Below are 16,438 nucleotides of genomic sequence, written 5' to 3' on the forward strand. Positions count from 1 at the left end.
CTTAATACTTGTAAAATGCATATTTATCATGATAACTGAATCCTAAAATAAAATACTTCTTAATGCTGTGAAATAGCTACTTATAGTAATAATATAATAGTACAATACCGCAATAGTAATGTCCCATCAAAATGGCATACTAACAACAAAAATGGAAGACCTGTGGAGACCCTGCCATGTGCTGGCTTTATTTGCTTTTCCAGGCGTGCATGACCACAGTGCGCTCCTCAGTACTATGTAAACTGACTGTATGTGAACTCTGAATACATCTGTTTTAAAATTCTTATACTTTATATGTTTTACTATGTGTGAACAAAACATGAACACCCCCAAACACAAGAAAATCAAATGCATGACTGGTTGACATCTTTTTTTAATTAAATTCTTTTTATCTCAGCGGCATCTTTGGTTTCCTAAATACTTGCAGCAATCATGACAATCGATGTCAAACTTTATAGGTTTTCTGGAATAAGCTAAATTTAGCACATTTTTCCACTACACCCATTGCTAAGTGCATGACCTTTTTTATCTAGCTTACAGTCCACTGAGTTCCACATGTCAAATTATACAAAAACTTCAGGTTTCTCATATTTCACACCAACAAATAAACAGGGATGACATAGGGACCATTCTTATAGAAATTGCTGATCCATCAGACAAACTGTACAATAACACAAAATCAACAATGTGTGGTTAAAAAACACAAATCAGATGATGTAAATTTAGTATCAAACATGAAAAAATGTGGACTTAGATGGGAATGTAGAGGGGAATACCGTAAAATGTAAAATATTGAATGGGCTGAAGTACAAAGCAGGAATACCAGACAGATCTTTGAAACACATTTTCTTAATAAAACAAGAGGTGGCTTGAGAATCGATTCAAATTAAGAATGAAAGATCAATACAACAGGGAGATAAATGGAAAACAAATCACAAAAATGCACAATTTAAACTTAACAAAAAACTGTTTAAAAAACAATAATTACAAAAAATGTTTAACAAACAAACTAACAAACAAACAAACATATTCCTTGTCAGTATTGATTATTTCTTAAAATGTGAGATGGGAAGTGAAAGAGGAGCTGACAATGATATGTTTTGTACATTTCATATGAGCCACTTATATGATTCGGCTCCTGATGAGAACTCCTGTCTTTAGGTTCACTGTGTACACACAGTCCCCTGTATGTACTGTGAGAGTGTATGTACAGCATGTGCAGGGTGCTTTTCTGTGTTGCATACTGTTGATAGGCATAAACAGAGTGACACACAGAGGTTACCGAGTTCTGCGACGGATACATATGTTTGGCCTGCGTGTGGCCACAAAGCCGTTCTTGCAGAAACACTTGAATGAGCCTGCAGTGTTCACGCAGCGAGCATTCTTGCACGGACTGGCACGAGTTCCTGGTTCTGCACACTCATCAATGTCTGAAATAAATAAACACAAGCACTTATCAATAAGTGTAAAATGTATAAAAGGAAATAAAACATCGCTCAACAGGGCTAAATACATTTCAACGGCTGCGCATATAGATGCAGCGGCCAGTAGTGTTGTGTCGTATTTTTTTGGCATACTGATGATGATGTCTAATTGGGTTTGATTTCAAAGCGAAATTGTTCAAGTTGAGTGGATCAGGAGATTCTGACAATGGCAGATGCTACGGTTGGTAGGCTAGTTCCTTCAAACTTCTTGTTTTTTGTTTTAATCTGATTTCGACTTTATTGCTATTTCTATACAGAAATGGCATCCAGCCACCATAATAGGATGCATGGGATTTGGATTACAGAGCAGCGGGCTTTGAGTCGATCCACCCAGCCAGATCAGCGCGACCAGCTCAACCACAGCGGATGCTGGTCCAGCTTGGACTTAAAGCTGCTCCTGGTTAATGTCTGGACTGGACGAAATGGGACTCAGGCTGGCCAAACAACAGGAAATCAGAGACAGCCTATAAATTCTATAAATGTAATTATCTTTTTCAGAGTGTGTAGCATGAAGGAACTGCAAACTTTCGTTATTCAACCTTGGGTTGTAAAATGATAAATCCTTGGTATTGGTCTGTGCACATACCTATTATCTATTGGTTTCTGTATATTCCTTTAAATGCAATAAGTAACTAATAAAAAAGAGGTATTTTTGTAGAACTAGCAGGTACAAACCTATACACCGGGTGCGGGAGTGGTCCAGTCTAAAGCCTATGTTACATTCACACATGGTGCCCAGGTAGGAGCGGACACAGCGGCCATTTGCACAGCTGCACTCATCTGAATCCTCCTCTGAACTGTCACCTTTTAGAGGAAAATATGCAGGGGAAAGAAGTATATGTGGGGTTGGTTGGGAACAAATAGTGTTTTCTGACATATGATTGGATATTTACAAAAATGGTGTATGGTTTTACCTGGGTTGTAGTTGGCAAAAGCTGCCAGGAAATCCTGCTCCCCATCAGACTCAGTTTCTAGATGCATGTCACACAGACGACTGAACATCTCTGAACACAAGGAATAAATGTCTTTTTAGCTCAAGAGAAAAGAAAAGTCAGTGAAAGCTGAGGCCAGTTGCGTCTTCAGTTTGCTAACCTGAGTTTCTGGGTGGACATGTATTACACTCGGGCCCCCAGCCACGACCATAGTGACAGCAGCACTCGGAGTAGGTCACAACCATGAGGTTAATGGGCTCACTGCAGATCAAACCCTCGTCAACCTGCTTGAAACACACATCCTTGTGGGCTGCAGTGCGATCTGGGTCAAAAAGAAGGATAAAAAACAGTAATTAAAGGCTAAAATGTAAGAATTCAGGCACTATCAGATTTACAAGACTCATTCCATTTCCGTTTCAGTATATATATAGTTTAAGTACAGGAAGCCACATTCAGCCAGTCCTGAACTCTAAGATTAATATCAGGTTTTCTAAGTAAAATAGTGTTATGCAAGCCAGTGAAGGATGTCTAGAGGCAAATATTATACTGTTTATAAATTTGTAACTTTAAGGATGAATGTCATTTCAGATATATTCAGCACGTGAAATCGGAAATTCTGATACTTACAATAATGAGATCATATTTACTGACACCCAAAATCTACATATAGATGATGGATAAAATGCACCCATCCGTTTATTCTCTGTACACATGTATTATGGTTGGGGCGTAACAGAGAACAGAAGTCTATCCAAGCATGTATCAGCCAAAGAGCAGAAATTAGTCCACCAGCTTTTCAGCTTGCTATGTCATACACTATATTCCCTCTGTAAATAATAGAGACAGCAAAGGAAAAGCTAACTAAAGCTTCTATATTGTGTGTACAGTATGGAGATCTTATCATTGCACATTGAAGCTAATATGCTTTAGTAGATTAAACTATTCATTTACACATACAAATATTAGAAAAGTTACCAAACTCATATCAAAACCAATGTCATATCTACAAATGAGAACCAATTTCATTTCAAGTCACTGACCTGTCCATAAGTGTTATGCGTGTATGAATGTGTTAATATGTATCTGTTTCGAGTGTTAAATACGTTGCTGTAATTATATAAAGCATAAGATGATGATAAGAAGAGACACCTAATCTAAACTCAAAGGCTGACCTATGGTCATATAATAATTCTGGGCAGAACTACCAAAATTGAGTTTCTAATTACCAATCTTTCATGCACTGTGCTTGCAAGTAAAACTCAGGTGCAGTTTGGTTGACATAAAACAATAATGGCAGCTATGTGTGTTGAACTGATGATGAAGATAGGCTACCAATTTATTCTCATTAGGCACACAGCTTATTGTTACAGCTCCATTACTTGTGAATCAGTATGTTCAATATATTTGCGTGGACAGAATATAATAGTCTTCAATGTCATTTTTTGTCTGCTGGTTACAATGTATCACTCTTAAACAGTCCTGTAGCCTTATTCACAAATATTTAACTAGCCATATTAATGACATTAATCCCTTTCACAACATTAAAGTACTGTGAATCACATATCTTACATGCAAAATGATCACTATTGAGCTGAGGCCTCATTCTCCACTAAATGAATAGTTTTCAAATGCTGAGTCTGTCTTTTCTCTAAAAGAACGAATCAATGGTATCATCTATATTAACACAGACAAAAGAGACACAAATTGACATAGACATGCAGAGAAAATACAATAAAAGTAATCACTTTTTCTCCCACTGAACATACTCTGATTTTGCTTTGTGTGCATAAATGCGAACATTCGATATGTATTTTTAATAACTACACAAAGTAGTATCTTTTCAAGAATGGGAACTGTCTCTATAAAGTGGGTAAGAGGGAAAACTGCATTACATAAAGCCAGTACAGGCCAGATGGGACACAAATTGGGAGGAATTACAAGGAGCAATATGAGTGGCAGATGTCGACGTAAGCCAAAACTCATTTTGATCGGTCATGCTCAGGTGAGCTGACGCTGATTTTACCCACCGTCATAGACGCACTGTTTCAGCGCTGCACTGAAGGTGAGGGGAGGGTCGCAAAAACAGTGAAAGGAGCCGGGCGTGTTCTCACACCTCCCATTCTTACAGTACGAGGGGTCCTGGCACTCATTCACATCTGCAAAGGGCACCACAGACACTGGTTACAGTATGAACATCTGCTTGGGGCCAGCTCTTAGTCTGTAGGTGGTGGACACAATAATAAAGAAAACTTGTGCTACATCATAAAATTCAGTACAATAATCCTGCAATAAACACTCCCTTTGTGATATTTACTGTACAATGTTCAGTTTTTTCTGAGACTGTCAAAAACATGTTTATTCAACTCTGTGCTAATTGTTGAGGCTGTTGTGTGTGATATTGTGACATTGCACTACATTATTTAGTCAACCTCTTTTATGTACCAGTACCAGTCAGGTTAAAGAAGTCGCAGAGAGCTGAGTCTCAACAAAAACTGAACATTTTAAGCTTCAGATGCAGCATTTATTGCAGTGATATTGTAGTGGTTTACATGTACAGTGTATACTGTTATTGTGTCCACCCCCTGTATGTCCCGTTTGCTTTTGTTTATGTTTCTATCATGAATGTTGCATGCAAGGTTCTGCTTATGACAAAATGAGCTTTGGTCATGCATAATACTGCAGCTGGTCTCTAGTAAACATGCAACCACTCTGCGATATCTACAAAAAAGGCTGCAGGTTAAAACAGGAAGCTCGGTTCCAGCAACACTTCAACTGTGGAATATTATATGCCAAAGAGATTTGCAGGCAGTTTGCAGAGAAAATGATACCGCCATGTAGGCCAGTGTGTACCGCGATGTGAAGTTTCTAATCTTTATTTGTTTCAGTTTTTTCTTGAAGCTTAAATAAAACCAAATATGGTGTCCCTAGACTGAAACCTGAAGAATGAGAGTCCAGTACGCATTAAGGTGTTCAAATGTTCAAAAGAGAGATCTAAATACAGATTTCTAATGTCTACAGTCCAACTGTTCTAAATCCAAGCCAAGTACAGTACTAGCCATATTCACATTGATTCAGTCCTAATAACTTGTTGCCCAATTTGAAACAATTGATTGATTAGATAAAAGAATAACCGTGGGTTCGCTCAGTTTTTCAGAGTTCTCAAGGACAGAGGACGGCACTGCTCAGTGTTTAAACAGGCCAATCCTTCCTCAAATTAATCACAGAAAAACATGTGTCCAAGTAAGTTGGTTTTAAGCTCATCAGTGAATATCCACCCATCCAGTGACAAGTCATTTATTTATGTCATTGTTGTATCAGTAACAGGGAGACAAGAGCCATCCATACTTTGTATTCTCAAGAACCCAGGAATTATCCTGAACTATCAGGTCAGATGAGAGATTTACATTTTTTTTGCTACTCTTCCATTTCAGTCATGCGTGCATACTAACAAAAGGAGGCTTTCCAGGTGCACAGACAACTTCAAGAGGCTATTTCAATGCCAAGATGCAGCAGCTTGATATGGAGATCCTTCTGAATTGCAGTCACGCTGTAGGGAAATCCTATTTTGGCTGCTTCTATCCACACTTGAGTCACTACCCAAAGCATGAGACCATAGGTAAGGGTTAAAATGAAAACATACCAGCACTTAAATTTCTGTCTTTAACATCACAGCCAGCTACAATGTCTGTATTATCATAGTCAATGTCCCCCCCAGAGGTCAATGTCAAATTTATGAATGAGCTCCCAAGTTATCTGAACTACTCCACTCCCCTTTCATCTGGGCTCAGTAATGCTCTCTTTTGTAGGAGGAGACCATAGTCTCAAACTTGGAGGCACAGTGTTGTGTCCAAACAGTGACACACTGGACTGCAAACTGCAACAGGAAGTACTGATGGTCACAAACTAAAAGGACAGCATCATCTGCAAACAACAGCAATAGCACCTCACTATAATCAAAGCAGAACTTTCCATACCTTGGCTCAGGTGTGTCAACAAAAGTGTTGACAAGGACACACTTGACCAGACTCCACCTTGAACATATTTGACTTAAAAGCAAGAAAGCAAACACATCTCCCATCCTGAATGTAAAGGGAATGCAGACAACACTTCCTACAAAATACCTCTGGCAACAAGACATAGCATGGCTATGGCATCTGAAATTCATTCACTCATTCCTCACTGCATTTGGTTCTGCAAATGTGGTGGCCGCAACCTTCCTTTCTTTAAACAGGGGGGATTTAACTGTATAATACCTCTAGCCATGACTAAGAAAACAGTTCAGATCCTCTTCATCAATACAACCAGAACATTGGCTTCAGGTTTTGTGTGACTACTACTTTTTTCCAGCGTGGTGTTTGGCCAGCGAAATATTTTTGTCAGTTTGCAACTAACGCGCCAGCTATTCAGACAGAGATTATATTTACAATTACAAAGGCATCTCCTTACTTGATTTACATTATGACATAGAATATATCAATACGTCTTAATATAGCAATAGTAGCTACTCTCTGTGGTTGTATAAGTAGTGTATTACTATTTCAACACCCCTATTTAATTTCAACACTGTTTATTAAAGCTAAAAGAAAATATAAATACTGACCTGCATACACAAACAACACATCACTTGATAGAACTATTTTTACCATCACATGTACAAAATGTACATACATATATGTATGGATATATCTTGCATGTTTGTCTATCAGTTGACTGTCTATACCTTGATTTAAAATGCATGTTCTCAAATGAACAAAAAAATATATTTTGTTTTTTATTTGTTTTTACATGTTTAAGCTTAGGATGGCTCTGTAATACTCCTCCAACATCATCATCCTCCTGCCATCATTGTATGTAAAAACTACATTAACAATGTCAATTACAGACTCAAAGTGATACAGTATGATCACAAAAACCTGAAACTGATTCAACATGCTTACATAATTTCTGAGACAAAACTTTGTGGGTCAAATTTGATCTGTCTGCTCAATATGATGATGTTAATGCCTTCTAGTTAAGGTTACCGCTACCTACAAAGCTTTACTGTATATTCTCGTCTCCGTTTAGTACAATGATGCCTGCAAAAAGGTAAGTAGCTTCCTCCACTGTCTTTGTTCAACTTGGCACGGAAATCAGTTTTGTCTCACATATAGTGCCTCCCACAAGTGCAGACAGCCAACACTATGATTTATTTGTTTTTCTTTATCCAGAATAAACTGCTGTTGCCCACCTTGTTGCTCTTCATAAACCTCCTACTGCAGAGTGTCTGCACTCACCAGCCTGCTCCTCAGGAGTCACACAACTGTTACGATCGGTGGCCAAGGTCCAAGGCGGAGAGCAGATGCAGTAGTATGACCCTGGAGTATCCACACAGTGGCCATTCTTACAGTTGGCTGGGTCCTCACACTCATTTACATCTGTAGAACAAAAAGATTTAGTCAACATTCAAGATAATTCCTTCATTAGATAGTTAAATGCAGAACAAGCTGTCAGGGACACTGGCAGATGAAACAATTTTACTCACCTGCTATTGTAGCCATCACACACTTCCACTTGTTGGAGTCTGGAGTCCAAGGTCGGTTACAGTTGCAGTAGAAGGACCCTTCAGTGTTGACACACTGGCCATTAGTGCACATAGACTCATCGTGGCATTCGTTCACATCTGAGGGAGAAGATGCAACCGCAAGGAACAACATTTATCAGTTACAACAAATCTGCAAAAACTGTTCTGCCTTTACAACTGTAAACAAAACTTTGACAACATTTTGTGGAAAAATCTTGAGGTGCCATTTTATGTTGTGTGTCCAGGCAGTTACCAATGCATTCGAGAAGGTTGCTGTCATAGTAGAAGCCCTGTTGACAGTAACACTCAAAGCCTGGCAGCGTGTTCTCACAGCGACCCTTCTTGCAGATTTCATCAGCAAACAAAGAACACTCATCGATATCTGCAGACAAGGAAGGAAAAATCTCTTTTCATGAACAGACAACTAATTTGGACAAGGATAAGTACAGAGGTGATTAACTCAGGTGCTACTATAATAGTTTTTATATAAAATTTTTCATATTAACATTATCATTTCTTGCAAATGCAGGAATATCACTGTGTAGCCCTGCCGTATATGAATATAGTTAGTTATATAATATCTACCATGATAGGCAGGCAGGTTGTACTGGAGTCCTTCACCATAGTAGAGACCTTGACCGTTTGGACAAAGGAAATGGTACTCATCTGGGTGGAGAAGACCAGGCAGAGTTTAATAACCAGTACATACGTAAGTATACTGTAGATACATAATATAACATAATGTTCACCATTTGGTGGAGACTTTAACTCAGATGCATGCATTTAGCACTGCTGAACCAGAAACAGAAATCGAACTGGTGTAAGCACTTCTGTAAATGTACCTGATTGGGTGACAGGACAGGGGTAGATCTCACAGTGATCTCCCCATCCAACTCCAATTGAGCAGCAACACTCTTGCTTGGTGACATTGGTGGCCAGGACGCTGTCGCAGAACACAGTGTCATCGAGGTTCAGGTAGCACTCCTTCTTCTCATCCGTCATCACTCGAACTGCTACAGAAGCAAACATGGCGAATGTTAGGAAACAGAGGTTTTGGCAAATACTTTGACTGGACAGGGCTTGCCAAGCTAGCCTTTGTTTTTATTTGAAAGCTTGGGTAATTTATGACCAATGACTATAATTGAAACAACTATGGTTGGTTTGGTTTTGAACTAAAATGTTTTGGGTTTGGGACAGACGGGGATCAAATATTCAGGCCTGGTTAAAGCTCTGGGATAAATGTGGGTTTACAGTAAAGCAGAAGGAATCAGAGCAGGCTTACCATCACAGTGGTGTTTGTCCTCTGAGAGGACATAACCGTGATTGCACAGACACATATATGAGCCCGGTCTGTTCTCACAAGAACCATAGGGCTGGCAGAGACTTCTGTCCTCGGCACACTCGTCTCTGTCTGAAAGTAAAATCACACATGGTGCTCTAAGTATTTGTTTCAGTCCAAATACCATTTGATTAAGTGTATTGCAGAACCTTGTAAAGAAGACAAAAGACAACATGTGCCCACTTTTCTCAGTCTTTAACCGCAGTTTATGACGGTTAAACATTGAAAATACTGAAAATAAAACAAACCTAAGGAGAGCTTTACACTGCAATTTAGCCATATGAGTTAGTTACTAGTTACCAGTTTTCTAATAACGGTATGACGTTAACACTTTGAAGAGAACTCACCTTGGCACCTCCTGCCTCCGACCAACACATAGCCCTTCTGGCACTCACAGTGGTATGAGCCCATATTGTTGATACAGCGGCCCCTCTGACAGTTCGATGGCCTCTCACACTCATTGATATCTGAAAGGAAGGAGATAAAAACAATGTTGGAATCTGAAGCATGTGAAGCATGTGATAAGCAGTTTCGAAATGCATTAATGAACTGGTCAAAATCAGACTAAACTGAGTCGCACTAAATTTGTGCAGTCCAGTGCTGATTAGTTATCAAGTGACAATAATATGTCTGTTGAGTTTCAGGTGATAAATAATTGCATATTGGTTCCATGTGAACCCTATTAAAATACGTTGAATAGTTCATGCCTTCACAGTGGCTGCCTTCCTGTGTGCGCTGGTATCCTGGGTAGCACTGACACTGGAAGGAGCCTTCTGTGTTGATGCAGTGGCCATAAGCACACAGCATGAAATCCTCACACTCATCAATGTCTGTTTGGGAGAAGGAAAAACATAAAATCTGTGTAAATGATTAAGAATTCCTCATTACATCTTCAACACCAAATCACTAAACAGCATTACAAGCAATTCCGTCTGCTTATAATTAGCAGACTGAAATTAATAATTTCATGTAAAGGTTAAGTAAGTGTGACTCACCACTGCAACCTTTGCTGTCTGAAGATGGGAGGAAGCCCTCGTTGCATAGGCAGCGGTAAGTACCAGGGAGGTTCTCGCAGCGCCCATTAGGACAGATTCCAGGCTTCTGACACTCATTAATGTCTGATGAAACATGTAGGAGAGATCAAAAGAAACTAAAATACAGTGATGCAACACAGTGACATATTTGTAGCAATGGATTGCTGTTTTTTAGTTAAACATTTATACATTATTGATGTGAATGCTTGGTTTTAAGAAGGTCTACTGGTGGTTTTTTTTATTATCATTATAGTCCAGATTCATAATTTTTTGATTCAATAATTTCTATGGGATGGCTGATATTGATACTAATATATTTCATACTATATCAGTAGTACTACGTTGTGTTTTGTTTCCACCAATGAGGTCTATATAACATTATACTGTAACTGTGATGTGTGGTACTGATGCAGTGGCCTCAAAACTGCTTTAATACCTGATTTATTATTCAATACTTGATATTTATTGTATATAAGTTTCTGTCATCACTGAAGAAGTCGAGGACAAATTATTCAAATAGAATAGTAATATTTATATTGACCTTACTTTTTTTGCTTTTGTTTTTATTCCTTCCTTAAAGTTGGTTGATCTAAGATGTTTCACTGTAATAATGCCCAGCATGCATAAAACAATTAGTCTTTTAGGCCAAATACTGCTAAGTTGTTAATAATTATGCAACCTTATACTAAAGAGTTTATTTGGCTTTTCTTCGGGCCTCTGCTGCTGAGTCTATGCAGGTGAATTACCAATCATTGTCGTGCATGTTGCCCATTTTCCACAGAACTCAATTATCTTCACAGCCCGATAAAAGAAATGGGAGTCACTAAATTTCTTGAAGTTTTAGCACGATTATAGTGCCCTCCATTTGGCTGCGTCCCACGAAAAATAAGTTAATATGTGAATCTTTCTGTACGGCAGGGTTGCACTCACCGTAGCACGTGCCGGCCTTGGCCTCATGACCAAGCAAGCAAGGAACACACTCATAGGAGCCTGGTGTGTTCTCACATTGCTCATTGGGACAAGTGTTGGGATTCAAACACTCATTTATGTCTGGAATAAGTGGAAAAAAGAACACAGACACAAGCATATTATAATGACATACACATAATAAGTATTTTGTCATCGGAAAGGCTGTGTACTAATATCCATAATAAATCCATCATAATAATGGTTGTCTTTGTACCTTCACAGGCTGGATGACGGGGTGACTTGCTCCTAAAGCCGCTGTGACATTTGCATGTATAAGAACCGGGCAGGTTCACACACTGTCCTCCGACACCACAGATGTCTTGCTTAGAGCACTCATTAACATCTGCAAAACAGAGCGGAGGGAGCCAATGCAGGATCTGATGACTTATAGAAAAAAGATTTTAACATGGAAATCACTCAACCTAACTTACCTATGCACTTAAGTCTCCCATGCTGCACCATGTGTTTATAGCCCTGACGACAGTGGCATTTGTAACCTCCTTCTATGTTGATGCAGTGGCCTCTGCCATGGCCGCACGGCTCTGACTCACATTCGTTATTATCTGGTCAACAGGAGAGAAGAGTGAGGAAAGTGCACTGACTCCATGTGATGAGAACAGTGTTGAATATTACAGACAATAGAGGGTTGGTAAAGCTCAGAGGACATAGTGCTCTGATTCCAGGAAGTGTTTTTCAACACTTGTCCAACATAGTGTCTTTAGTGATAGTGTACAAGATCTCCATTCACTTACATGACAAAAGCTACACAGCTAATCTTACATCTGTTTCACTCCATGCTCGTAGGCTTGGCCCTTAAAATCTGATCAATGAGCAGAGAGAAACTTTTCACTTCCAGCAGATGAATGTGAAAACATCCTAATTATCATCATAATTTCAGGGGTGAATGAGCCTTAAGAGTTGAGACACAAAAGGCATGATGAGGATCAGGTTCAAATAAAAACAGCCAGCCGTGTCTGCAACTGAGATTAGAAAAAGGTTTCATTCTTTATTTATCATTCTTGTCATTTATGTATTTTTGATTCAGAAAATAACCAACACTTGGAGAGATTAGATGCAAGAGCTGAAGTTACTATTTTTAAAGCTGATTTTAGTACTCACACATGACTCAGAAGACAGTTTCTGCAGTACATATTAACGTGAGCTGTAAATTGTCTTTAATCCTTCCTATCCATTGTATATCTATCAGTAAGAGGAATTGTTTGCTTGAAACGAATAACAAAATAATTTCCTGGAACCATATTGACTTGCTAGGGGACACCCATGCCTAAGAAACTTCATGAGAAAGTTTCTTGTTGCTGTTCATCACCGTTCCTTCCCTGCACCTCCTCTCTACCATTGTCTTACCCTCACAGATGTTCTTCTGTGGGTTGAGATGGTAGCCGTCGTGACAGTGACAGATGTGCCCGTTCAGGCTGTTCTCACATTCGCCGTGGCCACAAATGTTCCTGCTTAAACTGCATTCATCTGTCTCTGCTTCAAGGAGGGAACACAGAGAGGACCAGCATCATATATATACATGCATATATATATAGATACATAAAGGATACACACACACATATATATGGATATATGTATGTATATATACGAAGCTGATAACACCCATGCCATACCAAAGTTCTTCTATCTTTGGCCGTGTTCACACTATTCGAGTTTTTAAAGTGTCATTTTCACATCAAAGCCAATGACAGGCGTCAGTCAGACAGACAAAGAGAGGCCGCTCTGAAAGAGGAACTATGTTGGATTTCTTTAGTGCTGTCAAAAAAATTATAAATCGACACACAAGACGGGTTAGACCATATCAAAATAAGAAAGCAATAAAAGTATAAAAGATAGAAGTAGTTGTTTGCAATACTTCTAAATAAAGACAGTTTTGTGATTCTGGTCAGTGCTTATTATTGATGTCTTTGGAGGAATGTTTTCATGGAATTTTTTATGGAAATGTGTATCACATAACCTGCTTTTAAATACCAGCACAAACTATCATTATGGCAACACTTCCATAAAACACGAAGAGTGTGTGAACATAACCAAGTGCTGGTTCATGCTTCATGGTTGAAGGAACACAACATGCAAAGTGTCCAAAACCTTCAGTTAACCATTAAAGAAGCATGCTTCTGACTAGACTTAACTTAGCGTTAAACTTCTATTTCCAATCATTTCTATCCACAGGGATTGCTCACTGTTTGAATAACTCTCTTGCATGTCATCATAAATTACGATTATTATGTGGAGAAAGTCAACATGTCATTTGTGAGCGATAGACCCAAAGCTCACCACACTATCTGCTCATACAGGCGAATGTGGAGAGCTGGGTTTTCCAGTTTTGAGGTGCATGAAACATGAACCAGCCTTTATAGAAGTAACTGTATAAGCGTAATGCAGAATAGATGTTTGAGTCAGTCTGAGGTTTGCAGGGAACTCACGCAAGACTTTTGTCTGTGTTTCGAAGGGGTCATTGCCTGGGGTCAATCTGACGATTGTTGGAGGGGTGGGTTTAACAACTGTGGATCCAACAGAAGAGAGATGAGGCGGACAGACTTTAGGAGGAAATATGACATGTTGAACTTTAGTCCTCATATTTTTGTCTTCACCACACATGGGAAACTTTTCTCTACACTAGTTTTTATCAGTCCTTGTTGCAGTTAGCAGCAAGACGGAAGCTTTCTCCTCATTGTGACAGTCAAAGTGCATTCAGTACCCGTAGCGAATAAATGTCCACTTGCATTTCAACATGTTCTATCACTGGAGTTATGGAGTCTGAATCTGAAAGGTGAGGTTAGAGGTGAGTTTACCGAGCACACGAGGGCTGCTGGTGCTGGTGGGAGCCTGCTGGACAGGAGTCGTCGTCTCTGGAAGCCTCTCCTGATTAAAAGAGATAATCAGGTTTCAAAAGCAAAAATAACCAGTTCATATTACTGTTTTAAACACAGAAATAATGTCTTACCGGCCCCTTGTGTACTGAAAGGAAAACAGAGAGAGAGGTATTAAAACTGCCTTTTAATCACTGAGAATTCACATGATCTGTACAAAGCCTTCCCATGTACAAATGTTTGATGCCTCAGAGAACTCCTGAGGGGTGTGAAAAGTATTCAAGGACTCACCCTCCTTGTCAAGCTTGGGGGGGAAGATGAAGGGAGGCAAGGCAACGGTCTCTCTTATATTTTGGAGAGAGTAACCTTTCCCAGCAGGGCAGATTCTACTGAAGGCCACTGAGCACCAAATGGAGAAAGAGGAGAGGATTTTTCTGTTACTTTCTTTCACATTTTTAGAATCTCACATTCTGCAAAATAAACCCAGCCAGTTTAATCACTAAAGCAATTCATCAGCTTTTTGCCGAAGGACACATTACTACCTGGAATATGGCATGGCATAAATTGTATAAAAAAATGCATGATAATTATATGACAGCAGACAATATATACAATCATAGATATTAAGCACAGAATGTATTTGGAGCTGGAACCTGATTAGTCACTATTAATCCAGCACAGAAACAAGCAGAAATCTCACACATAATAACGTAATAGGATGCAGTTAATGTTCCTTAAAAAGACCAGTGTGTAGGATTTAATGGCATCTAGGGATGTAGTTGCAGATTGCAACTCACTCACTTCACCCCCCCTTCCAAGTGAGAGGGAGAAGGTACAGTGGCTGCAAAATCCGTGAAATGTCCGAAAAAACTTCAGAAAAAGTGTTTTGTTTGTCCGTTCTGGACTACTGTAGAATCATGGCGGTTCATGGCGTCTGTAGATAAAAACAGCTCACAAACACACTGATTCTTATTTTCTAGTGATAATACACTAATGGAAACATACTCATACATTAACATTATATTCCATTTCTGCCAATAGATCATCCTAAATGTTACACACTGGCCCTTTAAAATTAATATCTTCAATTCTGTCAAAATTGTATATCTTTACATTTCCAGAATCATCAGTCAAGAAGAGTGAGAAACATTAACATGCACTTGAGCTGCGTAATGACTTCACCACAATATATCAAACCTAATGAGTATTCAGATAAAAAATCTTTGATTAAGATTAAACCACACGGGGATTGGATGAATATGACCGTTGCATTTTAAAGGAGTAATTTACCTAAATACACACATTTATGCTGTAAAGACCTGCAGTGATAGTTTCTATCGTAGGTTCTGAAGTACTTATTAAGTATTCATTAAATGTGTTGACATGCAGACGGACAGACAGGTGTCATCATGACAACATAACGTCCATTTTCTCAGCCTGTCCACTCACCTGTGCCCACCTGAGGACATCTTTCACAGTTGCGTCCCCAGGCTTTGCCCACAGTACAGCAGCACACCTCTTGGGTGTGGTGGGTGGGCAGCGGGTACTCGCAGCCCCTGGCCTCGGACGCTATCAGGAAGCACTGAGCCTGCTCAGCTGGAGACTCTGACTCTGGTTTTATTTGGGAATGAGAATCCAATTTTGGAGTGAAAACTGAATGCCATTTGAGTGAATAATCAGTAAAAAGGAAGAGAAGAGAGAAAACCCAGATAGGTTTCTTACTCACCAACACATCGATTCCTGTCCAACACCAACCCGGCCTTGCAGGAACATTTGAAACTGCCTAGTGTGTTCAGACAGTCTCCGTTCTGACAGACACCCTGTATGGAGCACTCATTGATGTCTTCAAGGTTGGGAGGTGGGGTGTAAAAAGGAAGAAAGTTATTTTAGATAGATATATACTTTATTAAATTCTTCTTTTCACTCTTTTTTATTCTTACACACACACACACACAGGCTAAAATACATGCGGACATGCAGTGAAAGAGATGGTGGAGTGATGGGCTTGCCACATTAGGGGCGCCCATGAGCAGTTTCTTGGGGTCAGGTTGCCTTGCTCAAGGGCACCTCAGCAGTGCACAGGAGGTGAAACTGGCACCTCTCCAGGTACCAGTCCACACTCAATATTATGGTCTGTGGGATTTGAACCAGCAACCCTCCAGTTCCCAAGCCAAGTCCCTACACACTGAGCTATTGCCCCCAAAGTATGATATCTATTCAGAAAGCAATGGATACTGGAGATTTATCACATGGGAAGGGTAGTTCTAAGTATATTAAAATTGGAAATAA

At 39.4% G+C, this 16,438-nt stretch overlaps 1 protein-coding gene across 6 annotated transcripts in view; it reads right to left on the reverse strand.

Moving 5' to 3' along the window:
- Positions 1–355: 355 nt before the first annotated feature.
- Positions 356–16,438, reverse strand: part of ltbp3 (latent transforming growth factor beta binding protein 3) — a 34,726-nt gene continuing 18,643 nt past the window's right edge. The window contains exons 6-29 of one of the 6 annotated variants that reach the window (XM_051401381.1): positions 15,876–15,992; positions 15,599–15,760; positions 14,441–14,548; positions 14,284–14,297; positions 14,132–14,201; positions 13,763–13,840; positions 12,684–12,809; positions 11,750–11,881; positions 11,533–11,661; positions 11,280–11,399; positions 10,311–10,433; positions 10,023–10,145; positions 9,663–9,782; positions 9,259–9,387; positions 8,819–8,989; positions 8,562–8,642; positions 8,230–8,358; positions 7,938–8,075; positions 7,690–7,830; positions 4,444–4,572; positions 2,577–2,738; positions 2,399–2,488; positions 2,160–2,288; positions 356–1,430 (exon numbers count right to left, since the gene is read on the reverse strand). In XM_051401381.1, coding sequence (XP_051257341.1) covers positions 1,279–1,430; positions 2,160–2,288; positions 2,399–2,488; positions 2,577–2,738; positions 4,444–4,572; positions 7,690–7,830; positions 7,938–8,075; positions 8,230–8,358; positions 8,562–8,642; positions 8,819–8,989; positions 9,259–9,387; positions 9,663–9,782; positions 10,023–10,145; positions 10,311–10,433; positions 11,280–11,399; positions 11,533–11,661; positions 11,750–11,881; positions 12,684–12,809; positions 13,763–13,840; positions 14,132–14,201; positions 14,284–14,297; positions 14,441–14,548; positions 15,599–15,760; positions 15,876–15,992 — 2,873 coding nt within the window. In that variant the 3' untranslated portion in view covers positions 356–1,278. Of the gene's footprint in view, positions 1,431–2,159; positions 2,289–2,398; positions 2,489–2,576; positions 2,739–4,443; positions 4,573–7,689; positions 7,831–7,937; positions 8,076–8,229; positions 8,359–8,561; positions 8,643–8,818; positions 8,990–9,258; positions 9,388–9,662; positions 9,783–10,022; positions 10,146–10,310; positions 10,434–11,279; positions 11,400–11,532; positions 11,662–11,749; positions 11,882–12,683; positions 12,813–13,762; positions 13,841–14,131; positions 14,202–14,283; positions 14,298–14,440; positions 14,549–15,598; positions 15,761–15,875; positions 15,993–16,438 lie in introns of all 6 variants that reach the window. The other 5 variants (XM_051401380.1, XM_051401386.1, XM_051401382.1 and 2 more) reach the window with 5 other exon arrangements.

This window comes from Dicentrarchus labrax, unplaced genomic scaffold (genome assembly GCF_905237075.1).
Source record: "Dicentrarchus labrax unplaced genomic scaffold, dlabrax2021, whole genome shotgun sequence".
NCBI lineage: Eukaryota > Metazoa > Chordata > Actinopteri > Moronidae > Dicentrarchus > Dicentrarchus labrax.